We start from the raw sequence: 25,939 nt of genomic DNA, 5'->3' as shown, positions 1-25,939 counted from the left end.
TAAATTCATAGTTATGCGAACAACAGTTAGCAAGAGTCAAATAAATTGAACGAAGGGCTTTTTTAGAATAGTATGCATTATGCCAATTAAATTAATTTATTAAAATTAGGCAAAATTAAAAATACTATAATAATATAAAACTTTTTTTGGTCTCGTTGATATCAATAAAAATGATGACACGGCATGTGTAACGTCCGAATGGAGCGGAATCCCTTAGTGTCCCTTACTGTCTCATACAAGTATTCCTATTGTCATATGTATAAACTGTTTGAAAAATGAATCTTATTGGTACATTTTACGGTTTATATTTCTTTTTAATTAAATAAATATCAATTTACATTTCCGAAACAGTTGTAAGATATGTGAGTCATAAATTACTTAAACAGTCTTCATTGTTAGTAGTTTAGTTATCAGATGGTTAAAACGAAATATTTTGTTATTAAATATTTCAATAGTCAGATGAAATTAAAGTTTTAGATATGGCTGTATGTGTAATATGTCCATTCATGATTCAAATTTGCGATTAAAATATTTCTTAGTCTGTGGTATTTTAGTCGCCATATTTGTCAAAGACAAACGCCGGCCTTTTCCGCCCGAAGCGTCTGTTGTTTCAACGCGGAAAATTGGTAAATGATGGCAGCAAATAATTATTTTGGGTTTACTCATGGAGGAACCCAATATGGGTAAGTAATCTTCTTCTCAATTACACTAAAATATAATTTAATGTTGTATACAGTAGTTAAAGAATGTTTTGATGATGAGCTACTTTTACGTGCTCGTGCTCATGTTTCCGACTAGTCAAAATGGCGTCTTGTCTTTATTGATCGCAAATGTTTCGCTGATCGTCATATTATTTTCCTCTGTTCTTGATATGATAGTATATTTTTAGCGCGGCTACTGCTGGGGCTGCATATGGCGGTCAAACAGGCTACGCTGTAGCGCCAGCGGCCACAGCCGCTACTTACGGTACCCAGCGCGCCGCAGCCACTGGATATGATACGGCTTATCAGGCCGCAGCAGCTACTCAGGGTATGTATTCAATGATGGATGCCTAAAAATACTCATTTGCAATGTTTACGTACATCTAATTCGCGGTTAAATGTTTGTAAATTATAAATAACTTCTTGTCTTGCTTAACCTTGATTTTATAATCGATAACACTGCGACACAATTTCTTTTCAAATTACTTGCAAATGTGTTATTAAATTATTCGATAGTTCCACTTTTTGCATTTGTCTCTAAAATTTGTAAATATTTTAACTACATTTGCATTACATTTGGTATTTGCAAATTTTTATTAGTCTTACACTGCATCTCCACTAAATATGTTTAAGACATCTCACAAATGGTATTTTAGTGAAGTCACATCACATTTTCACATTCAAATATATTTTGTATCTTTGACAATATTTATAAAACCTTGTGTGTACAATCTAAATTATTTTATCATCTATACTAATATTATAAAGAAAAAGTCTGTGGATTTTGTAATGAGGAAAATAACCTCTGGACCACTGGACTGATTTGAGACTAACAATCTTTCCAGTTAGATAAAATTGCACACAATATGCAAATCAAATTTGCAATCGGTTCAGTAGTTTAGGGAGTCCAATTTGGACAAACAACATTACACATTATTTTTATATATAAAGATGTAGTAAGACTCACTGATATTAGAAATCTCTCTCCCAGGCCAAATATAGAATATGTAGAAGCTCCCCTTCTATATCCTATATTTTGCCTGAGAGAAGTCTAAAAAATTGTTGATATAGTCTTAATTTCTTTCACAACTGTTGTCTGAAGTAAGTATATTGAAGTACTGAGATTGAGAATTATTTGTTTGTATGTATGTAACTATGGACTTACAACTGAAACTGAACTCAATCCTTAGTTTTTGTCAACACATTTTTTTATAGAGTAGTCCACTACTAGGCAAAGTCAATACATTTTTAAATTTAATTGGCACATTTCTAAATTTAATTGGCACATGTATTTAGAGAGATTTGCAAATTTTTAGAGATGAGTTATCCAGTATAATTTGAAATTTTCTCTTCAATATGTAGAATTGTATCTTTATTTGTATCATCAATGTGAATATGCATGATTATAGTCCTATATGAATGCTATATTTACTATAGAAATCATCCTTTGAAGTTTGTTTCCAATTCAATCATGTTTTTTTTTATCATACTGTTTTATTTTTCAATTATTTGTCTAATAGTGGTGCAATAAAAAAGCATTACAATTTTAAAAATAAAATACATACCTTTTTTTAATTTATTGTGAATATAAATTTAACTTAAACTGAAATTTCTAACTTTTCACTAAAGCTGATCGGAATGGAAAAAATGGTGATCAAACTATTGTTTTAAAGTTTACCTCTTAACACTATAGCTCACCGTATATACTTTAATCGCTGTATGTGGAGTCGCTGTCTGTGGGGATAGCGTCCGAACATGCAGCGGAGTAGTGACACGAGGTGTTAATAGAGGGTTGGTCGGCAGCGGCGGCCCACGCGCACGCGCACGCGGCCGTGGCGGCGGCCTCCGCCTACGACGCCAGCAAGTCCGCCTACTACCAGCAGGCCGCCGCCGCCTACCCGGCCGCCGCGCCGCCCCAGCCGCAGCCCGCCTACGACGCCGCCGCCGCCAAGCCCGCCTACTCCACGCCCGCCACCTACACCCAGGTGACTCTCCTCGCCTGTAGTCTGTACACCGGTGTACCTACTACCAGCAGGCCGCCGCCGCCAAGCCCGCCTACTCCACGCCCGCCACCTACACCCAGGTGACTCTCCTCGCCTGTAGTCTGTACACCGGTGTACCTACTCCCAGCAGGCCGCCGCCGCCAAGCCCGCCTACTCCACGCCCGCCACCTACACCCAGGTGACTCTCCTCGCCTGTAGTCTGTACACCGGTGTACCTACTACCAGCAGGCCGCCGCCGCCAAGCCCGCCTACTCCACGCCCGCCACCTACACCCAGGTGACTCTCCTCGCCTGTAGTCTGTACACCGGTGTACCTACTACCAGCAGGCCGCCGCCGCCAAGCCCGCCTACTCCACGCCCGCCACCTACACCCAGGTGACTCTCCTCGCCTGTAGTCTGTACACCGGTGTACCTACTACCAGCAGGCCGCCGCCGCCAAGCCCGCCTACTCCACGCCCGCCACCTACACCCAGGTGACTCTCCTCGCCTGTAGTCTGTACACCGGTGTACCTACTACCAGCAGGCCGCCGTAGCAGCCGCAGCCCGCATGTTCTCTCTACGCTATTGTTTCACATCCTTTTTAGCACCAGGCCACCACCTTAGCCTTTCCAAAATTGCAAGTATGCAATTATGCAAGTAAATACCTCGGGACTAGATGGCGGCATGTGAACTGTCCAGGAGTATTATTAACTTTTTGTCATCTCTCAGAATGTAAAAATAACAAAAAAGAAATAAAAGTAGTCAGTATATATAATTAAATTTGTTTTGGATCCTACTCAAGATCGAACTAGAGATGCCCAATGGAGTTTATGTGTTCAGTCAGAGCATATTTTAATTATTAATACAATATAATTTATGATTGTTATTTTTGTTAGTCATATTTTTCTTATGCCAATATTAGTGATAATGAATCTGTGTATTATATATTGGACAAATTTAATGAGTAGTAGAACACAATTGTGGTGCAGGGCGGCGCCCGCGCCGGCGGCGGCGCAAAACCATACGGCGGGGTGTATACGCACTCGCACTCGCACACCGCCACCACGGCCGCCGCCTCCTACCCAGCGCAGCCCTACACCGCGCCCGCTACACAGCCGCCCAAGCGTAAGTACATTTTACATTGCATCGCATACTGCACTTTGCATTGTACCACTACTTAAATATTCTGTATGTATTTAAAAAAATACATAAGTATTTATATTAATTGTTTAATACCCATGACAACCTCACCTTAACTAGCGACTAGATGACGCTGTAATGTAAATTGTTATTTTTAAACTTTCGTGTTTAATATACATTATTTAAATTATTAACCGGGTCTTAACACGAATATTTTATGGCAAATAAAGGTATTTACCTCTCTCGACTTTTAGACTAGGTTGCACTAGCCGTGGCCGATGTCAATATAGATAGGTGACAGCAGTTGTTTCTTCATCTACCGTCACTAGATTGTTTAACGAAAGTTCGCGACACACAGCACTAACGGTATCCGTACACTTATTGACAATTGATGCTACTGAACTGAAAAAGTTCAGTAGCATCAAGTCAGCTCGTGACCACGGCTAGTGCAACCTAGTCGAAACGTCGAGAGAGCTAAATACCTTTATTTGCCATAAAATATTCGTGTTAATAATTTAAATAAAGTCCAGAATTATTTTTATAGGACAAGTAAAATTATTTCAAATGCTCAAATCCACCTGTTTCTTATTCTATTATTGTTTTGTTGATATAGAGTCGGCCAACAGAGGGAACACTGCTTACGACACGGCGTTGTACAACGCAGCGACTATGTATGTTGCGCAGCAGAACAAAACCGGCGGTGGAGGGTAAAATAATCGAATTTTTGTTGTACATTCATGTATGAGTTATTTATTGATCATTCACTTTAGAATTGTCTCAACAGGAGTCACAGACTCGAGTGTATAAAGTAAATGTACATTAAATGTAATGTACTGTACACACGAGATTATTTTTTAGTTTCATAAACATATGAAATTGTATATAACTGTCTTTATCTGTAATATTAGTACTACATCTATACATATAAATAAAATTGAAGTGCCTGTAATATTGAAATAACCGTTTTTTACCACATGCATATGACTATAAATACGGTACATATACCTAAATAACATTTTTTACAATTTTTGTCTGTCTGTTTGTTCCGGCTAATCTCTGAAATGACTGGAACGATTATGACGGGACTTTTTTTGACTGGTAGCTGATGTAATAACGAGTAACTTGGCTACTTTTATTTTAAATAAAAAATAAAGTTAAATTCCACGCGGATGAAGTCGCGGGAACAGCTAGTATTATAATAAAACATAATTAACTACATTCTAGTTGTATACACTAAAGATTAAACATAAATAGTAATTAATATTTGAAATTTTGAGTATTATTGATAAGGAATAGACTTAAATTGCATTGACTACTATTGTACTAATTATCTAGATTTGTAATTTGTTATATTTTGTTTATGTTACGCATAGCGGTTGGAAGAACTACAATAAAGGTGGCGTGGGCGCTGGACAGCAAAGACGGCCGAAACCACCACCTAAAGCTCAGCAGTTGCATTACTGTGACGTCTGTCGCATATCCTGTGCCGGCCCTCAGGTAAGTTTTTTTAAGAGCTGTAACGGTGCACTCGTCTGCGTTAAGTGTTTGGTGCTGTCTAGGAATCAGTGCAGTACCATATTTTAGAGAGCCCAATGACCCGGCCCATAACACCGTCACATGAACATTTTTGTGAGCATGATTAGTCCCAAGTTAAGCAACATTTGTATTATGGTTTGGGTATAGGGCCAGTTTTATTATTGCTGTAACTTTTTCTCTTCCTATAATAATATCCATGGACAATTCACAAAGTGTCATCTAATCCCAAGTTAAGCAGAGAGCATGAAGTTAGGTATGATGGTAATGTGGATGTAATTTTTTTTCATGATTGATAATGGAATTGTGCCTGCGCTAACGGTTTACGCTGGCGGGGCACCAGTGGAGGATGATAAGATAGGCCTGAGGTCAGGTCAGTTTGCCTACTGTGATTAAACATTCAGGAATTAACCACGACGGTTTTCGGGGGGAATCGCGTGGAGGTCGACTTAACATGGTATATCGCTAGCAACGGGGACATAACAATTTCTTCGTGGATGTGTTTCATACGGATGTTACCGCGGGCACGGTTAGGAGTATAGGTCGGCTACCGGGTTGCGTAGTATAGGGTGTGTGGTCGCAGACGTACAAGGAGCACCTGGAGGGCCAGAAGCACAAGAAGAAGGAGGCGGCCGTGAAGCTGGCGGCGGCCGGCGCCAGCGCCCGCGCCGGGGGCGGCGCCGCGCTGCGCTGCGAGCTCTGTGACGTCACCTGCACCGGCGCAGACGCCTACGCCGCCCACGTGCGCGGCATCAAGCACCAGAAGGTCGTCAAGCTCCACACCATGCTCGGGAAGCCCATCCCCTCCACCGAGCCCACCAAGCTCGGCGGTGGTGAGTCTCCACGCCTATACCTCCCTCGCCTCTACGCGCTCTACGCGCTCGCACTCTCACTCTACCACCTCACTAACCTCATCTATACACTAATACTACTACTTACTCTATATGCTTGCACTCGTAACGTACCATATCACTAACCTCTCATCTCTACACTTTACACGTTCGCAATCACACCACGTGTACCACACACACTGTAGCATATTTTGTTGACGGCCCCAATGGTCTAGCAATTTAGCTTAGTTTATTTTCAATGGTCGCGGGTTCGATTCCTCGCACTGTTCAAACTTTTATGTTCTATTCTTCTCCTCAATTGTTTAAGTATTCTAAATTTAAACAAAATATCAGTTATATTTAGTAAATTTACTCATGTTATAAACACAAACTACATAGAATGAATTTTTATTCACATTATTGAGGTTTATTACAGTTAAATCGTTATTACACATGATTACAAAGTGAATGAAGTAACAATCATTGGCAGAAATTATTTTTCCACCCCCGGCAACGAAAGTTCATGATACACTACACTTACATTTGTTTCTACCCGTGATAATCGGCAAATACCTTAATCCAAATTGTTCCATACAGAAAACTTCTTTCTACTGTTATCTGTGTAATAATAATGCTTGTTTTTTTTTTGTTTTTTATTGCTTTAGATTTGTAAAGAATGGTTAATTTCAGTAAAGAGGTAGAGTCCTCTGTACTGAAATGTAGCTATATTGATGATGTGCAATGAATGCAATTGAACAGTGCAATTGCTCATTCACATTATTAGTAGATTCCTTTACAAACAGTGTTTATCAGATATGTTCTCCAGTGACGATATTGTCGTATGGAGAACATATTTGTGAGCGATGACCCGCATCTGTGCTGATCCCCTCTGATGCCACAATATCATATCTGTATCACGATCGCGACGAGTTGGCAGTTAGATTGTTGTACGAGTCAAATTTTCTCCACGAAAAATTGCAAAAGTATAATATTTTGGCACACGGTACAGATATGGAGCGTGTTTGTCTAATGGGCCTTTTTTATACCGACACGGACCCAATTGGTACCATTTGAAAGTTGAGAGGCGCTGTCAAAATTCCGAAATCGAAAGAATAGTTTGTAGAAAAGGCTCAGCATAAAAAATGTTGTCTCCGGACGTCACTAAGAGGAAATTTGACTTTTCCAACCTGTCAGCCAAAAAGACGGTGGCCGGGACGCCCAAGATCGCATTCGTGGCTTCGGGGGGGCTTAGCACAGTGGCGAGCACATCGAACAAAGATCAAAACTCGCCCCAAGGCGACAAGGACAAAGAGGGCGAGGAGAAGGAGGACGAGGCCGACACGGAGCCCGAGGTGCAGCCAGTCGGCCAGGACTACATCGAGGAGATCCGTGGGGACGACGGCAAGGCGCTCAGCTTCAACTGCAAGCTCTGTGACTGCAAGTTCAACGACCCCAATGCCAAGGAGATGCACATGAAGGGCCGCCGCCACCGCCTACAGTACAAGAAGAAGGTACCACTCGTTCTCTATTACATGTTGAAAAACACACTTGAAAGGCACTCACAAATATTTATCCATTTAAGGTTTATCAATTTATCACTCACTAGTGATTCGCTTCGTTTTTGACAGGGTACAATTATAGTAGGAGTATCAAAAAAATTTTTTTAATAAATCACAGTTTATACTAGACGACAAGTGTGGCTTTCTGTCAAGACTTTTAAAATTGGTAGGTTATTTTTCTGTTTAACATTACAAACAATCAAATATTTAACTAGCTAAATTTATAATTAACAATAATATGAACTTGTAATTCCCAACCGGCTCTCCTCTATTTAATATTAAGTGTCTATGTTTGTATCGTCGTACTAGTCAGTATTTTTAATAATGAAAACCCTACTAATATTTGTATCTTGTCCCTCAAGTGTTGTGTTGTCCTAAATTATAATATACCAAACCCGAACGAAACTGTCAAACTGTACCGAGCAAACTAAAATAAGCCACAGCTACAAACTACAGTCTCTCAAACCATGACATGGCATAATCACCGATCAAAATTGTTGGCGGCCATTTAAAATAAAGAAGAAGAATCAAATATTTAATATTTATAATGTTAATTAAAATTATAAGTACCTACAAAACTTTTTTCTGAAATCTAAATATGTGTAAAGCGTATAAAATGCAATTTATTATTTCAATTTACTTAACCTTGAACAATAAGAAAAATATTAAACCAATGATTACTTAGTAAAAGGTTTGAGGTGCCCGTCGAGCCTGGCGGCCGTTCGCGGCTGCCAAGAGATCCGGGCATCGTATGATTACGAGCAACAATGAGGTTCCATCGCGCGATCTTATAGCCACCCACTGTTATCATCTTATACTAACTACGGGGGTCTTGGTACAGGTACAACCGGACCTGGAGGTGAAGGTGAAGCCGTCCATGCACCAGCGGAAGCTGGCTGAAGCGAAAGCTCAGCGGCTGCTGGTCCGTGACGAAATTTGGGCACGACGCCGCATGCACGAGGTAAGAGCTACTGTTATATTGAGATTGTATTCTATTTCAAATCTGCATATTTTGCCAAACTGAAGAAACGCCCACTACACGTCCTATGTGGTTGTAGCCCGCTCATGCATAAACCTAATAACTTCTTTGGAAAGTTTACACTCTATACTGAGTAGATAAAAACCATCGCTCCTAAGAATATCCTTCAATTATTATCCCTGACGGATCTAGGTATCGAACTCTGAAAAAGAGCGACGACAACAGATCTATGTAGGTCGCAGTGCTACTACAGGTTCAATCATCTGACAATAGTCCAAACAACTCAATAAAAAAAACTATCCTGTTTACACTGATTTAATTTTAAAATCAATTTGTGGTTTAATATTGTTTTTTATATATTTACTGTACAACTAAAATGTATGAAATAAACGAAAAAATATTCAAAATGATGTGTATATTTTTTGTTGTAATATTTGCTAACATCACACAATTAATCTATTAACTGTAGTTCAGGATTGTTAAGAAAGATATTGGTATTGTATTAGATGTTTTAAAAAAATGTTTCATAATTATTTATTAAGTCTAAAATATTTTCATTTCTAATTTAATATAAGCGCTTCGAATAGTTTTTTTTTATTTTTTATCTTACCACTCATTCGAGACACACTCATCACAAAAAGTATCATTATATAAAGATGATATTACGATTTAAAAATCCACAATTTAAAAATAATCAATAAAAATCTGAATGTTTGAAAATTATCATATATAAATAATCAATAAACGGCAGATTTTAAATTTTGTGAGCGTATTGAGATTTGCCTTGATAAATGTTAGGTAAATATTTTTTTTTTATTTTAAGGCAAAACAACGTTTGCCGGGATTTTTTAACAGGGAATGGAGGAAGAAGAACGTGGTTATTGGGAAGGTGGCATGGAACCATGGTGGCCGCGCGGACCTCTACCGCCACACCATCATCACCATCACCATGTATGTAGCATCTTCTATATCTCTCATAACTACACAATCACATATTAACTTACTTCAATTATACATATATTTATCATAGGTCAGATGCAGACATGTAGAGTGTAGGTGGGTGCAAGTTGAAGAGATAGTGTAATGTTATATTCCCTAATAGAAAGTGTTTCTAGGCCAATTTCTGAGCAAACATTTTTGTTTCTTTATTTTAATCGGCGATCAATCGCAAGATAAGTAGATGTGTTGAGTGTTGCTTGATGAACAAACATAACGATTATTTGCACCCATTGTGCCTTTGTGAATGTATACAGAATAAGTTCAGTCAAATTAAAGAGTCCTTCCTATTCACACGTCTCTATCTAAATACCCATTTATATCATTTTAAAATAATACATGTTACAGTTAAGAAATACATTTTTGAAAGTCTCCTGAATTGTGCATACTAGAAGTACGTTTGTACACAAAGCAAACACCTGTACACAATAGGTGCTACATATAGTTCCCTTTGTGGGGCTGCTTTGACACTGAAGAAAAACTCACGTAAACTTGGAGTGCTTGCAGTAGCCACACATCGGAAACAAATTCTCGGAACGGTGAGGTCGCCCCATAAACCCTGTGAAGATACCAGGAGAGTTTTGCGCTTTCGGGAGGACCTCGGCTGGACACGTCAGTAGTCTCGGCTCTACACGCATAATGGTCCAAATGAGAGGCCGATTGCGGAAAATGGAGTGGAAGTTATATTTACAAGTAGTTTTGTTGGTCGGCAGGGCATGGGCGTGCCGTACGGGCCCGTGGGTCCGGTGGGGCGGCGCCCCGAGACGTCCGACGACCGCCACGTGGTGGCCAAGCACGCGGACATCTACCCGCACGACCACCAGCTCGCTGACATACAGCGCGTCGTCTCACACACAGAGAAGGCTCTCAAGTCGCTATCCGACGCGCTCGCAGACCACGCCAGGCCCAAGGTTACTATCTAAATATGCTGTATATATATTAATTTGATTTTGTACAATTTTATAGAATCGTTAAAGTTTATAATAACTGCGGTAAATGTAGATTGTCATTACATTTACCCTTTGCACTCAGACTCATAACTCATAGAGGATACCAATAACTACAGAACTATATTAGTTACAGGTACATATCTGTGTTGTAAAAGAATTACTTCGTCGTAGAATTAAATTAAAACCTTTATTTCTTAGTTTATTTTATAAAGAAAAATATTCAGTAACTAACATTATTAGAGAAAAACATTAATTTTAGACAACATAGTACGAAGGAATAAATTTTTGAGCACAATAGATCTATGTAGGTCGCAGTGCTACAGGTGCTACACATCTGACAATAGCCCAAACAATCCAATAAAAAAAAAAAAATTGTACTAAATTTTGCGTACATACATACATGCATACTAATATTTTTTTAAATTATGCATAAAAAATAGTCTTTGACAATAGAAATTTACAGTATTAATGTTCAAACTTGTGATTTAAATTAATTATAACCTAATTTCAACCATTCAACTACTTATTATATATATTATACTTAAAATAAGCGAAATTCAAAAACATGTATGTTTATAGAATATTTTAACCATTCATATTTCGAGAACTGTTTATTATTGCGTAAGCATATAAATAAATAGTAAGTATATATTTATATATTCTGAATGCAATTATAAATTTATTATTATTGTTCAATAGGCACAAACAGGAAATAAACCTGGACAAATTGATAAGAAAGATGACAAACCTGAAGGAAAAGAAGATGGCCGCGACAATCAATTGTGAGTAATTTGTATTAATTCTATTATTATGTCTTGGTGACATATTGTTACCTTGTATATTATTCAGTCAGTCTTGTTATCTACATTGTCTTTGTATAGCAGTATAATAACTGTTACATATTAAGTTAATAGTAAATTTTATTTTATTTATAGCCTTTGTGCTGACGATCAGCTTGTCCCAAGACATAGGCCTCCTCCAAAAGACTCCAGGTTCCTTTGTCCAATGTGGCTGGACCAACATGGGGAAGGAAGGCCTTCTCCATGTTGGTCCCGCCACTGCCCTTATATCATCCTCCCTCCTCTTCTGTCGCCCTCGTTATCCATTTTTGTTCTCTTGGATACCAATCTAAGACATCCTTGGTCCATTTCTCTTCTTATAGTATATAGTTTGACCTTAATTATATACTTTAATATAATATTTTATGCATAATATATGTGTAATTATGAAACTATGTATAATATAATATATATCCCTACAGTAAAAACTTTATTAAAAACTTCCCCTGTATCAAATCGCAGCGGGAGCCTAAGAATGAAAATAAATCAAAATATATATATGTTAAAAAAAACTGTGAAATAAATAAAAGGAAAAAAAAAATTAAAGTTAACACTAATAATAATAACAACTCAGTAGGATGCAGTTTTGTCTAGTTCCAAGTTAAGTAACTTATATAAACTTGTGTTATGTACCAAACACCAAACAACTAAAAGAATATTAGCTTCAATATAAAATAAAATCATACAAACATAATATCACTGATTAAATAGCCAGTGCCACAACGCAAAAAAAAACTATTTTTTTTTTCAAAAATGGTATCTAAATCGTTATAATTTTTATATTAAAAAAGACACCCATGATTCTAGCTAACACATAGATATATATATACTTATAGATTCATAGAAAAGTAAAAATATCACAGTGACAATTTTGATGACCTCCTGTAAAATTTACCATATGCGTCTTGTGGCCCTTTGGCATTTAATCTGCGTTATATATACTATACATAGAGAATACCTAGACCTATGAACAATCATACTTATGAATACAAATGTTTGCATCATTTGAGGAATTGAACCTATAATCATCATTATGGACACAAGTTCTGATTAGCTTATGGCCTCTACCCACTGTTCAAATTGTCTTGGTTTATTATTTTTATTTATTGTAGTTTGTTTTTATTTTAAAAGCATTTGTTATATTATTTTGAAACAGTATGCACCACAACTGTAATTATATGCGGCCAGTTGTAAAAATGGAGAATGAAGATAGAATAAGAGTTCGATCGTGAGTTGAGATGGATGATTTGTAGTATTTTATTTAACGAGTTGTTTATATTCGTAACACTAGAGTTATTGGTTAATATAGGATATAATCTAGTCTAGTTTTTAACATAGTTTGTAATAATTTTGGTTAGTTAGTAAGGGGCAATATTGTAGTATATTAATTTGTAGATACAATAGACAAGAAAGTTCTTTCAAAACCTAATTGTATTTGTACAGGTAAATTTTAGTTTAGTAAATGATAGAATAGTGTTTGGAATATAGAGAAACAAGAAAATTGTTATATGCCACACGAAATTTGTCCATTTATGTGCTTTATCTATATTATATAGTTCATACTTTTGGAATATTAGTCATCTAGTTTGCCCTGTAAATAGTGTGTTTTATGTATGGAGTAATATGCAATTGTGCTTCCGCTTGCGTTAACAGTGTACGTTGATGAGGTGTAGGTGGAGGATGTTAGAATGAATACGAAGATAGGACAGTTAGTTCGTCGTTGTATATTCACCTCAAAATATAGGGTAGAGTGTGGATGTGTTCAGGTAATAAGAGAGAGTGGTGTGACGCAGGTTTCTTTTTGTATGCGAAGTCGTTGAGGGTGTGGATGTGGTCGTGTAATAAGAGCGCGATGTCTGATTCAAGTACTCGTTTGTTTTCGTTCGTGGCGAGAGTGTAGTCGTTGAGTTTGTGTATGTGATTGGGTAATTAGAGAGTGTTTGTGAGATATAGTTGAGTGTTGATCCGGATAATAAAGAGCGAGTGGTGCGATGTAGGTTCTTTTTTGTGGGCGAGAAAGTATGGATGTATGTGGTCGGTGATAAGAGCGTAGTGTAATGTAGGTTCTAGATTGTGGTCGAGGGCGATGTTCTTAAGAGAGTGGATGTGGTTGGGTAGTATGAGTGTAGTCTGACGTAGGTTTTTATTCGTGGATGAGGAGTGTGGATGTGTCCGGATTATAAGAGAGCGCGGTGTGACGCATGTTTTCGTTCATGGGCGGAGGTGAGGTCGCCGAGAGTGTGCATATATCCGGGTAATAAGAGCGAGGTGTATGACGCAGGTTCTCGTTTGCGGGCGAGGGCCAGATCGCTTCGTCTTCCTTGAGAGAGAGTGTTACGACCTAGATTCTCGATCGTCGTCAAGAGTTTGAATGCGTCTGGGTAGGAGGAGATCGCTACGCATCGCGGGTGTAGTTGTTTATTTATTTGTGTATGTGTGGCGCCAGGTTCTCGTTCGTGGGCGAGGGCGAGGCGACGGGCGCGGCGGCGGAGGGCGGGGCGGGCGGTGCGGGTGGCGCGGGCGGGGCGGCGGGGGCGGGGGCGCGCGCGCTGAAGGGCGTGATGCGCGTGGGGCTGCTGGCCAAGGGGCTGCTGCTGCGCGGCGACCGCGACGTGCGGCTCGTGGTGCTCTGCCACGACCGGCCCACAGTCACGCTGCTCAAGAGGGTCGCCACAGACCTGCCGCTGCACCTCGCCAAGCTCAAGGTGTCACACACACACCTGGACATCATTTTTATTCGGTCGTTCGGCCCGATGACAGGTGCTCGGACCTGGAGCGCTGTGGCCCGCATAGATCTATTGTGCTCACCCTTTTTCAAAATTCACTACCTAAAGCCGTCAGGGTGAAGAATCGGGAAATATTCTTAGAAGCTATGGTTTTTATCTCCTCAAGATAGAGTGTAAAGATCTTACCTTATCTCCTCAAGATAAGTGTATCTCCAAAGGAGATATTATGTTTATGCACTAGTGGGCAGTTTAATTGAAATAAATCTAGGGATTAAGTATTGTTTACCTCAAATTGTACCCAAAAACATATTTAAAAAATAATATAATTAACAATAAAAAAAATCGGTCCCTGTGTAAGAAGAAATAAAAGTTTTAAATGTTGTCCTCGACGTGTTAATAAGGAGAGTACTCGTTGTAGACGGCCAGCGACGAGTGCAAGTACAAGGTGGAACTGCTGGCGGCGGAGGGCGCGGTGCAGGTGTCTGACGGCCACGTGAGCGTGCTGGTGAGCCTGACGTCGGCCGTGATGCGCGAGCCCGCAGGTCAGTCTCCAGCCTCCTCTCAGCCACGATCTCGACGCAGCCAATTTCACTCACGAGCTCGCCCGTGCCGGAATACCGCAGAAATGCCACTATCGCGACTCGCTTGCTATCATATACACATCGAATCATTTATTTATTTATTAACAGAAACAAACACACTTAGATTGAATTCATACATTGTTTAGTTAAAAGAAAAAATAAATGAACTCTCAAAGTACGTATAAATTTACATAAACAGTCCAGAATATGCAATATTTACATTACATATTCTGGGCAAAAGGGATTGATTCAGCCAATGCTGTGAACAACGTTTACTCGTACGCGGCACATCGCTGATTTTCAGTCACTTTACACACCCAAAAACGTTTATGATTTGGTCTGGCTGAGCCGGATGAAAGCCTTGCATAACTTTGTGATGTGAACTGATTTTGATGATTTGCTTTTTATTAAGCAGTGATTCTCGAACGTTTTTGTTGCGGAACACTTAACGAAAAATAAAACGGGCACACAAAAAAAGATAAATTTAAAAATTATTAATATAGGTACCTTAAACCCTGCATAAAATCATTTCTGATAATAATTTTAATTAAATGTATCCAATAAAATCATATGTACTACAAAAGTAACAGTTTAATAGAATCAGTATTAAAAGATTAGTTACAAGTTAATAATTATATATCTAAAATATACCGTGACACTTGGAATTTCACACACAAAAGTTAGAGCATATCTTTGACGATTTAAAACGACGTTACCTGTTGGTGTCACCGTTAAATGTAGATAAAATTGGAAACTTCAACACTGCTTTGACGGTGAAAATTCATTAATTTCCAATTTTGATCTACACTTAGCGGTGCAGTTTTTTATTTTATATTATTTTTATTACACAACTTCATGAATAAGTAAACAGTTCTATCAAGTTATGCGTGGTTGAACATCTTAGCGGTTTCTATTTGCATTATAAACGTAAACTTAAGCGCTTGTACAGACAAACAACATACTGATCAGCTAGCGCCTTAAGCGACACTTTAGTTACGGATGGGAATACTTGCAGTAAGAATCAAGTCAAGTGCTCGCCTGTACACTAACCCTAAAATCTCTATATAGTATGGAAAAGCCTACCATATTATTTCTATTTCTCTTTCACTTAGTTGCTAATAATAATACTAACATTATATATATCACATTATGCTGTTTTAACATTTTTCTGCCGCATTTTAGTATGTATATTTGTGACTAGTGTCCGAACATACCGAAAAAAGTGTTCATCCCAAATTCAATAATTTTTTTAGTTTAGTCTTCTAGAACCTGATATTAACTTTTGAGTTTTTATATAGTTTTTAATTTGTTAATGTATTTTACATAATTTTAGTTATTTTAAATGTATGATTTTTATATCATTTTTTATTAGCTTTTATAGATTCGTTGAAGGTAATATATACTAATACAATAGTAGTATTAGTTTTGATTATTGATCAATACTATTTAATAACCATTGACGATAATGAAAACATTTCCTTTAATTCATGTACATACTTTATTTTTTAGTGATAGTTTCAGCTAATCAGCTGTCTAGAAATGAACAAAACCGAAACTTGAATATTACGGCGAATTCGACCGAAATTAAAACCAACAGATCGCTCGCACACTAGTTGCGACATATACTTCAATTAAATTATAAAACACTTCTAAAATAAACATAAAAATGTATTTGATATATCATAAAACTACCGATTCATTGATTACATAGCAGCACTAGAGTATCGGCGGTACTAGGGACATGAACATCTGTATTTAATTTACCACGAAGATTACAACTGGAGCTTATTTCTGCGGTACTACTGCATGTACTGATTCGCCCTTGTTCTCAGCTGTACGCTGCTCTACCACAATATTTGACGATTGTATGCAACGATGCACGGATGAAATTGGTCGTCGAATCGTCAGTATTATTCCCGTACGATCGAACCAGAACAAACTATCTAATCAGGGAATAATTTATTCTGTATCACCATTTCTAATATATAATGTATTATATATGAGATATATTTTACTAAATATATTTTTGTTTTTGAATATATTGTGTTATAATAAAAAAAAGATAATTTGTTCATAGTTACGCCCGGCCGGGCACTGTGTTGAGTGCTTATTTTTAGGTGTGATTAGGGTTAGACGAGCAGCAAGAAGAAAAGGATTTTTGATCATCTATATATCACGTGCGCTTAGACTCCGCAGTGGTATATTCTATCTACTGAAACGGAGCAAACATAGCGACTTTTTCTTTGTATATTATGTACATATATATATTATTTTCTTTCCCTTTGATATATTACCCAAATTGGTAGGCTAATGTTCCATATGTTTATTTATATATTTGCCCTTCAAGTACTAGTACTGTAGTGTGGCCGTTCGTCCGGAACTGTAAAACGGGCCATTATATCACTATACTGGCCCGTTAGTTCACGAACGGCCTCAACTAGTGAGTTAGGTCGTGGCGCGATTCGCTCGTCGCAGAAAATCGCGTCCCGACCGCAGGCGCACTAGAGCTAGAGCACGTAGGCCACACTTGATGTTTGCCCCGTTTTCGTCGATGTTTTGATGGTCAAACACCCTTTGTGTTGTTGTCGCTAGAGGGTGGCGACATAAAGCGAGACGACAAGGATGTGCTACCGCGGCAGAAGTGTTTGGACGCGTTGGCCGCCCTTCGGCACGCCAAGTGGTTCCAGGTACATTCGCCCACATTATCACGGCGCGCGCTCCCGCTCCCTTCGCCGCGCTGTCCGATTCGAGTCGAACTTAACTTTTCAATGTTTTTTTGGGAGCGCGCACCTATTACTTAGTCACATGTTTGTTTTATTTTAAATATATAAAGTAGCCTTATAAGTTTTAAAAAGTATCGATGCTGTAATAATGCACTCCCATGAACATGTGGCTACGAGTGCTTCCCGTGAACTAAGCTGCGTTTCCCGCACTTTGTAAGCCGGTGATGGGAGGATCGAAGCGTCAAGGAAACGCAGTTTTAGACATAACCTAAAGAGCGACTCTCATATTTATTGCTCTGTTTTTTATCGCTTGAGTAACAGTAATAATTGTCCCTTGTTAACTTTTGAATGGAGTAAGCGTTTGAGTAGAGTTTGGCGAGTGGAGCAATAAATTGGGCGACCGCGTCGGACCGCCGGCCGCCGCTGACGTGTGTGTGTGTATGTGTAGGCTAGGGCGGCCAGCCTGCAGTCGTGCGTCATCATCATCCGGATCATGCGCGATCTCTGCCGCCGCATACCCAACTGGACGCCTCTCAATCCCTACGTGAGTTATAAACCTATATATAATTACATAAGCTTGTTATAAGTTGCCTTTATACGTATACTCTTCACACAGGAAAAAATGTGCATGTAAATGCAGACAAAGAGAACGAGATAGACCGCCCATTCCCGCGTCCTTTAGCGCCTTTTGTAATTATAATTGCAAAATAGAGGACATCTAACTATACAGCTAACACACGCGTATTGTAGTAACCTTGACCAAATAAAGAAAAAGTTTCATCGTTCTACCTTCAAAAATGACGATACTTCCATACAATCTTTCATATCCATTTTCAACTATCTTACATTTTGTTTATATTTAAATAACAGCTTAAAACATAAGTTTTAAGGTTCTAGCTTTTAAAAATTATACTTCTATACAAACTTTTATGTACATTTTCAACCCCTTACAAGCCTTTTTTCGCTATGTATGTATGTATGTAAGAATTTAATTTAAATCGGCTCAGTAGTTTTAGCGTGAAAGCGAGACAGGTAGACACAGAGAGATACTTTCGCATTTATAATATTAATTAGGACTGATAATATATAAATCTTAAATGTGTGTTTGGAAAATGAACTCTGTTTATTTTTAAAGAATGTAAAATTACACATGTAAATCATACGTAAAAGAAAGATTACAAGAAATAATAGACTCCATTGCGTACTTTGCCTTTCCCACGTGAAATCGCGCGTGAAAGAATGTGTCCTGTAAAGGCAGCTAACCTTTATTTAATATAGTTGTATATACTATATGTGAAGTTATGTGTGGTTTGTAACCGGATGGTGGTCGCAGGCGATGGAGCTGCTGGTGTCGGGCGTGATGCAGTCTGCGGGCGCGGCGCTGTCGCCCGGGGAGGCGCTGCGACGCGTCATGGAGGCCGTCAGCGGAGGCCTGCTGCTGGAGCACGGGCCCGGACTGCGGGACCCCTGCGAGAAGGAGCTCGTGGTCAGTACACCGCACACTACACACCACTCACTTGATGTACACCAAAATAATCCGTGATGGAATAATATGCTTTAGTAAATAAAATTTTATTAAATTTACGCAAGTCAACGAGGTCTTTAATAAAAAAATTATTTATATGACATTTTCTGTATAAAGTAAATAATTTTTCAATACCACATTTCAGGATGCTCTCGGCAATCTGCCGCCACAAAAACGTGAGGATTTGACTGCGTCAGCGCAACAATTCTTGCGGCAAATAGCATTTAGGCAGATTCACAAGGTAAGTGTTTGATCTGTACAGTATACTAGTTTTTCCTAAATAAACATTTTCTGCTATAAGTGGTCAAATGCATAATTATTAGTATTTTGTGGGATTTTAATACGAACACTTGACGTTTTTGTACCCTGTGAGGAATAGAACCCGCAACCATCAGAGGGAAGACAGTGAAATTTTAAATCAATTATTTAAAACTTCTCGCAAGCGGGATTAAGCAATTTGACAATAGATCGTGTGATTCAAGAAGAAAGTTTACATGTGTGTACCTGTGCGAAGCCGAGGCGGATAGCTAGTAAAATATAAAATAGTGGTTCTGTAATGTGGTGTCCTGTCGGCAGGTGCTGGACATGGAGCCGCTGCCGAAGGTGAAGCACGCAACCGGTGGGTGGAAGTTCCCCCGCAAGCGCAGGCGCTCCAACACCGACACTGAGGGTGACCAGCCCAATGGTATGCAGCTTACATACTATTAAACCCGGTTGAACGGATAAGAACGGATAAGAATCATCATCATCGCAGAATACGTTCACTGCTGGACATAGGCTCTCCCATCTAACGATCGTGTAATATCAATAAAAAAAATCTAAATCTTCTGTATTCATGTAGACCTGAATAAAAAAATTACAGACTGATATGTGAAATCTACTGTCAGTTCGGAATGCTTTCGAGCTGAGAAGAACTGACAAGAAACTCAGCTCTTATTAGTTTCTTAATTAATTATTTATAGCTATTTTTTTTGTAAGCTTACAAAAATACAGATTCCTTTTAAAATTAAAATTTGGCAGAATAGAGCAACCAGCATGTGCTATAGCAATTTTGTCAAAAGGAAATGGTCTAATCAGTGTCCGTAACTCGAACAGACCAGTCTCCACAAGCAGCGCCCATAAATAAAGTATTGGTTAACGATTCAGATTTGTTTATTCTATAATCAATTTATTGTACTATTTACATGATATTATTTAGTCCTCTGAAAATCAGCACTGTAACTTCGACTACTGCAATATGCTGAGCGGAGTCCTTAGTGTATTGTAATTAGTGAAATTAAAGAATAATCAGGCAGGATATCTTAGTTCTCTAGAAGGTGATGTTTGATTGGTGTTCGTAGTGCTGTTCACGTATATAGGCAATGGTTACAGTTTACCATCATGTGGTCAGTTAATTTGTTTGCCATTCGAACAAAAAGAAATTGGTATTTTAAATAGACAATTCACAACATAGATGATGAGACTTGATGACGAGTCGTGAGATGTCGCGACGTGACGGTGACGCGACGCAAGTGACGAGTTATTCGTTGCTGCATTGCTGACGCCGTCGCTCGCGATTTCGTTGACGATATGGCAACCTGATTAATATTGCAACTTCTATCATGGTTCGAGAGGCGATTCCCGCGGAAATAACAATATATTTCGTTTCCAGGTGAAGGAAAAATCGTCAAGACGGAAGAGAAAATGGATGCATCTGAGAATAGCGTGAAAAAGTAATTAGGATAAACACGATCTGCCCTTCACACGAAAACTACTGCGACACAACGGCGACGAGCAATGTAAATTACGCGACGTTATAAAATTCTCTCCACTCGCAAATGGTTGTTATGGTCCGTTCTGGTCGTATATGTCAGGGCCTTCAAAAACTGATTCATTTACACTGTGCAGAATTTGCATATTTTACGAAGTTTGTATTCGGTGTAAGTTTGTACACAGTTTATTTTCGGTCACACAAACTTTAGATAACGTAAACGCGGTGATCTGTCCAAAATTAAATGTAGTCCCAAAATATTCGTAGCGTAAGTTAGGATTTATAGATTCTACACTTTGTAATCTAGTATTGATTTATGATTGACAGGGATAGTACGCGATTCGAACACTGCAAGGAATTGCGTAGATAATGTTGTATGTATGGATAGAGATTGTAAGTTTTTCTTTTACTATATTAGGTTTACAGTATTTTCTGTTTGAAGTTGAGTTCCTCGGGCGCCGTGCGGCCGGCACGAGCGCGTCTCCGCATAGTGGAGCCGTAATTTACGATACTTTGTTCTATATTAGATAAGTTGTATATTTATAAGTATCTCTACGCCTCCATAGTAGGCGTATATTGTGCGAGTATTCCATGAAAAGACCAGGAATTATTTTCTGAAATCATTTCTATGTTAAAAAAGTAACAGTAACAGTTGCATATGTCGGCAATGTCGATTCCGGTAAAGTAATTTATTTTATAGTCAATGTTACCAGGAATATTACGACATTTATTCGTACATGTGCAATTATTGTGACGCCAAGCAATAATTAAGGTCATGGTGCATTGTAGTGATCGAAATTAATTTTTACTGAAGTAATTTTTATAAAATTTTAATTGATCTGACATAAAACACACAATGGAACTTGTCTGATGTGGAATACGCTAAGAATACGGTGATGCCACGCTGTGGTATATAAGTGATCTAAAGATTATTTATTAGATGTCGGGTTCTTTATATAATCGGAACCTTTAGATAGATTTGTAAAAAATAACAGATTCGACCTTAGTATCTATAAAAATGCAATGTTTGTTTATTATAATATAAGACATTTTTATTTTCATTTTGTACCCTGTACGAAAAATTTACTGTCAATAAAAATAATGACAAAAGATATAACGTTTTTCATTTCACACTAAATATCTCTAAAACATCTCAACTGTAGTCCTAATAAAATCGGTATTAAAACTAGTAAGGAATACCGAAAGGTGGACACATGCATACTTTTAAAAGAAAACTAGTCCCCAAGGACCTAATATAAGTACAATCAATGCGGAAAAAATATTAATATGAAAACTTGACTTACATAAGTGACTAAGTGAATTAGTTTTGGATTTCGGAACACAGTAGCAACAGCGAAAAGTACAATATACCTCAATTTTCACCTTTCTAGCGTCGACCGCACCTTCAAGACATTTGTCAGCTAGTTAATAAAATATAATAAAAACTACAAATAAAATTAAAGTCAATTTTGGCAGTTTTGTATATATTTCAACTATTACAGAATATTTTCTTTACAATAATTTTTTGTACAATGATAATGATAAAAACTGCTTGTGTTCAATAAAATAAAATGCAACACAAGTCTAGAAATATAAAAATGTTCTGACAAAACATTTTCTAAATCCTAATATGACAGCCGAAACTATATACAATATACATACAGATATGAAGATCGCTTTTTTATTACTCTAAAAAAATTTAAACTCGAAATTTGCATTTTATTTCTATGAACTGACAATTTAATGTTTTAGATCATTTGAGTACAATAATACAATTTGCAACAAAGTTACACAAAACGTAAACAATATGTAATTTATAAATTGTAAAAGTGTATACGTTTTATAAATGGGCAGTGATAGAATAATGTTATTCAAACTGCATTAAAACTAGCCACAAACATTGAACGATAATTGATGATTTAAAATATAAAATTTAATTTATATAGAAAGAAAATTTTGATCCAAATTTTCAGAAACTGTCTGTAGTATAAAATAATAGCAATATTATTAATACATGTACTTTTTTAATTAATAAACTTTCAATGTAATTCTATTATTGATATACATCCATAAAACAAGAAATGGTTATATATATATAAAAACAATTCAGTTGTACATCGCATATTGGCAAACTTCCAATTATCATTGTTTGTGACCATTTAGCTCCCTCTTCGTCGCGTTAATTTTGCTGCCAAAAATATTTAATTAATAGTAAATAGCGCGGTTTAGTCGGGCGCAGGCACGTCGCATCATCAGCTCGCAGATACCACGGTCAATGTTGTGGGAAACTTGTGAAGTTATAACTGTACCTATATCAATGTTCTAATTCTGTGTTGTTAGCTACGAAACCAAACATGCAATATGGTTAATCACATGGTCTGAAATTATTATTTTTAATCTTTAAAATTGTTGACACGCGAATATTTTGTAATGGTATTGTATATATATAATTTAATGATTTGTATGTTTTCAAAAAAAGACATTCACAAAAAAACTGTGTCAAATACATGTGGATGATATGCCAATATATTTGTCCAATAAATATGTTTACAATTCTGTGTCTTTCAAAACATTTTCCTAATTAGAAATAAACTGAAATAAAATGGTTTTGTAGATTTTAGTTTTAATGAATACGAGAGCAATGCTCGTTAGATACACCGGTAGGTACACCGACAGTTTTAGCAAGCGCAAGTAAAACTGAATGCGGTCGTGCCTGTCTGTTTAATATTCCTACTAAATAAAACATAAATAGTAGAAAGAATTTAGCACCAAGTTTAGAAAAAAAGCAAACCAGTCATTCAGTGTTCTATTGCAAATACAATGAAATTTTATATTCCTACTAAATAAAACATAAATAGTAGAAAGAATTTAGCACCAAGTTTAGAAAAAAAGCAAACCAGTCATTCAGTGTTCTATTGCAAATACAATGAAATTTATTAAGGTAAAATTGTAGGTGCTACATTAGGAACTGGTTGCGAGACAAATTCACATTTATTTTAAATGTTATATATGTATATAGCATTTAAATTAAATGCGGATGATATAAATAACCCCATTGGACATAAGCAAACATCATGGTAGGGTGGGGCTTAAAATAGAAACTGACTTGTAATAATCGCTTTACAAATCTCACAACATGATTATTAGTGATGTGACATTTGTAATTCGTTGCTTAAACAACAGTCGACTGAGTAGCTTATGACAAGCGAATGTTGGAGGCAGATGGACGTCCAAAAACTAAGTAATAACATGCGATAGTCTGACCTCGTTATGAGTCAAGTAAATTTTTTCACATTTTCTTCTTTTTTTTTTGTATATTTTTTTTTACATTTTTTTAATTTTTTTACAACTTTTTTTATAGTTTTCAATTATATTATTTTTCTTGTTCATGTTTCAAGTTTTATTATATATATTTTTTTTAATAAAACAGTTATATATATTACAAATATAACAGTTCTTGAGACTTTCATTATTACTCTATCAAGTTTTCTTATACATAGGCTCGTTATTAAAATCATTTATTGTACTTTAATATTTCAGCGCGGCCGAGGGCCTCTTATGTAAAATCGATATAAAACTTATACAATATATATATAAAATCGGCAGGCGTGTCCGTACGTGGGTCGTTAGCGTGTCACGTCTGCGGGCTGTGCGCTCGCGGCCGCCGGCACTAACCATTTGGTTAGTTAGTTCGCAAATAATTGGAACAATAATTTCGCATCTAAACTTTGATAGCAAACTTAACGATTTGTGGCATCTCTGGAAACATATCGGTCTGATGCCATTATTCCAAACATTATTACTATTACATTAACGACTAGTATAGATAGATAGATATACTATCTATATCTATCTATCAACGACTAGTGTAATGCTTCTTTACTGCTAAAACAAACTTATATTTAAATATATATAAAGTTAAATGCATAAACATTCCCAAATATATAACATATTGTCTGTCAAACACCAAACAAAAATTACAGGCAGCAATCCAACAAATGTTTACATTTGACGTGTAGACAGTTCATAAATGAGAATGCGTATGGATATTGTATAAATGAGTGTCCATATCACCCGAACATATCGTCATGTTTATGCAACAACCTTCGTTCAGTAAGTACTTAATCGTACAACACGGGCACGCAAAGTGCATCGTGAGACCGCATTTTTAGCGTTGTATACACGTTCCGTTTGTATTAAAAAACGCCTATATATATATTACACGTGTATCCATAGCTGTGCGAACCACACATCGACTTGTTTGCATACGTATTTATCCTTGTAATATAAACTTATTTTAGGATGAAATAAAGGCTATAATACATTATTACAGGTGTTGTGGAATTACGTAACGAATACGCTACGTTGCGTAAAAACTGCGGAGCTGCGTGTTAAGCGAGTGTGTTTTACGTTTTTAATTTTAATTGCATTTCCTATAAAGTAACTCTAGATATTTATTGGCATATTACAATTAGATTTTGTTTAGAGCTGAAGGTTATAGATACTTATGATTTAACAAATTCTTGAGATGGTTAGTTCAATTTTCGTAGTGTAGTAGTGTCGTGTGATGTGGACTGACATTTAAACATTACCAATATAAACTTTGCATGATACATAAAAGATATGTGAATAACATTTTAAATAACCTTATGGCGTATTGAATATATTTATGACTTAGAATTTCGACTACACTTTCCGCCGCGACATAGAATTCCTATATTAGGCGAGTATAAATTTATACAATCTTTGCTATTTGAAAGATATGCTATTTATATTTGTATCACTTGTATAGGAACTCCGCGGGTTCAACCGTCAACATGAGGTATATTTACACGAGTTTATAACTAGAGGGCGCTGCGGGAAGCGCCCGATTTTTAAGGCAACAAAATAATTTAGCACCATTCAAATTTATTGAATTATGGAGCGAGTTATACTAACTAGTAGCACCTTAATATAGCATTAAATAAGGTTAGAAGCTACATTTTGTAGATGCATACAACTCATGTACTTATTACACAGTTTTTTTACAATATTGTGACAGATTTCGTCATTTCTTTGCATTATTAATAACGTAGTACAAAGATGTTGTGGTGTAATATTATTTCATGCTATCTAGTTTCAATTCG

The 25,939-nt window shown here is 37.1% G+C and overlaps 1 protein-coding gene across 3 annotated transcripts; it reads left to right on the top strand.

Moving 5' to 3' along the window:
• The first annotated feature begins 567 nt into the window (after nucleotides 1-567).
• Nucleotides 568-21,926, top strand: LOC131843395 (zinc finger RNA-binding protein). Of its 3 annotated transcripts, none has more exons than XM_059192026.1 (20): nucleotides 568-683; nucleotides 890-1,029; nucleotides 2,505-2,686; nucleotides 3,654-3,807; nucleotides 4,436-4,529; nucleotides 5,196-5,319; nucleotides 5,939-6,188; nucleotides 7,380-7,696; nucleotides 8,586-8,705; nucleotides 9,579-9,674; nucleotides 10,433-10,630; nucleotides 11,369-11,451; nucleotides 13,955-14,213; nucleotides 14,653-14,776; nucleotides 17,408-17,502; nucleotides 17,987-18,082; nucleotides 18,872-19,024; nucleotides 19,209-19,304; nucleotides 19,640-19,748; nucleotides 20,715-21,926. In XM_059192026.1, exons 1-20 carry the CDS (start codon nucleotides 631-633, stop codon nucleotides 20,777-20,779), a joined length of 2,808 nt encoding a protein of 935 aa, XP_059048009.1. In that variant the 5' UTR covers nucleotides 568-630; the 3' UTR covers nucleotides 20,780-21,926. The 3 variants fall into 3 exon arrangements, with proteins under 3 accessions (XP_059048009.1, XP_059048008.1, XP_059048010.1); XM_059192025.1 differs by having other exon boundaries at nucleotides 2,490-2,686; XM_059192027.1 differs by having other exon boundaries at nucleotides 2,490-2,686; nucleotides 7,482-7,696; nucleotides 20,715-21,925.
• Nucleotides 21,927-25,939: the final 4,013 nt, after the last annotated feature.

Source organism: Achroia grisella, unplaced genomic scaffold, assembly GCF_030625045.1.
Source record: "Achroia grisella isolate CSIRO2021 unplaced genomic scaffold, CSIRO_AGI_Agris_v1 utg3071, whole genome shotgun sequence".
NCBI classification, from domain to species: Eukaryota; Metazoa; Arthropoda; class Insecta; order Lepidoptera; family Pyralidae; genus Achroia; species Achroia grisella.
The sequence above is the reverse complement of the archived record's forward strand: the minus strand, read 5'-3'. Positions and strand labels throughout refer to the sequence as shown.

Excerpts from the sequence above, each read along its gene's own strand:
- LOC131843395 (XM_059192025.1), top strand. The coding sequence starts at position 631 with ATGATGGCAGCAAATAATTATTTTGGGTTTACTCATGGAGGAACCCAA. Across the intron at positions 2,687-3,653 it reads CGCCCGCCACCTACACCCAG|AACACAATTGTGGTGCAGGG; the intron begins GTGACTCTCCTC and ends AATGAGTAGTAG. Across the intron at positions 5,320-5,938 it reads TATCCTGTGCCGGCCCTCAG|ACGTACAAGGAGCACCTGGA; the intron begins GTAAGTTTTTTT and ends GTGTGGTCGCAG.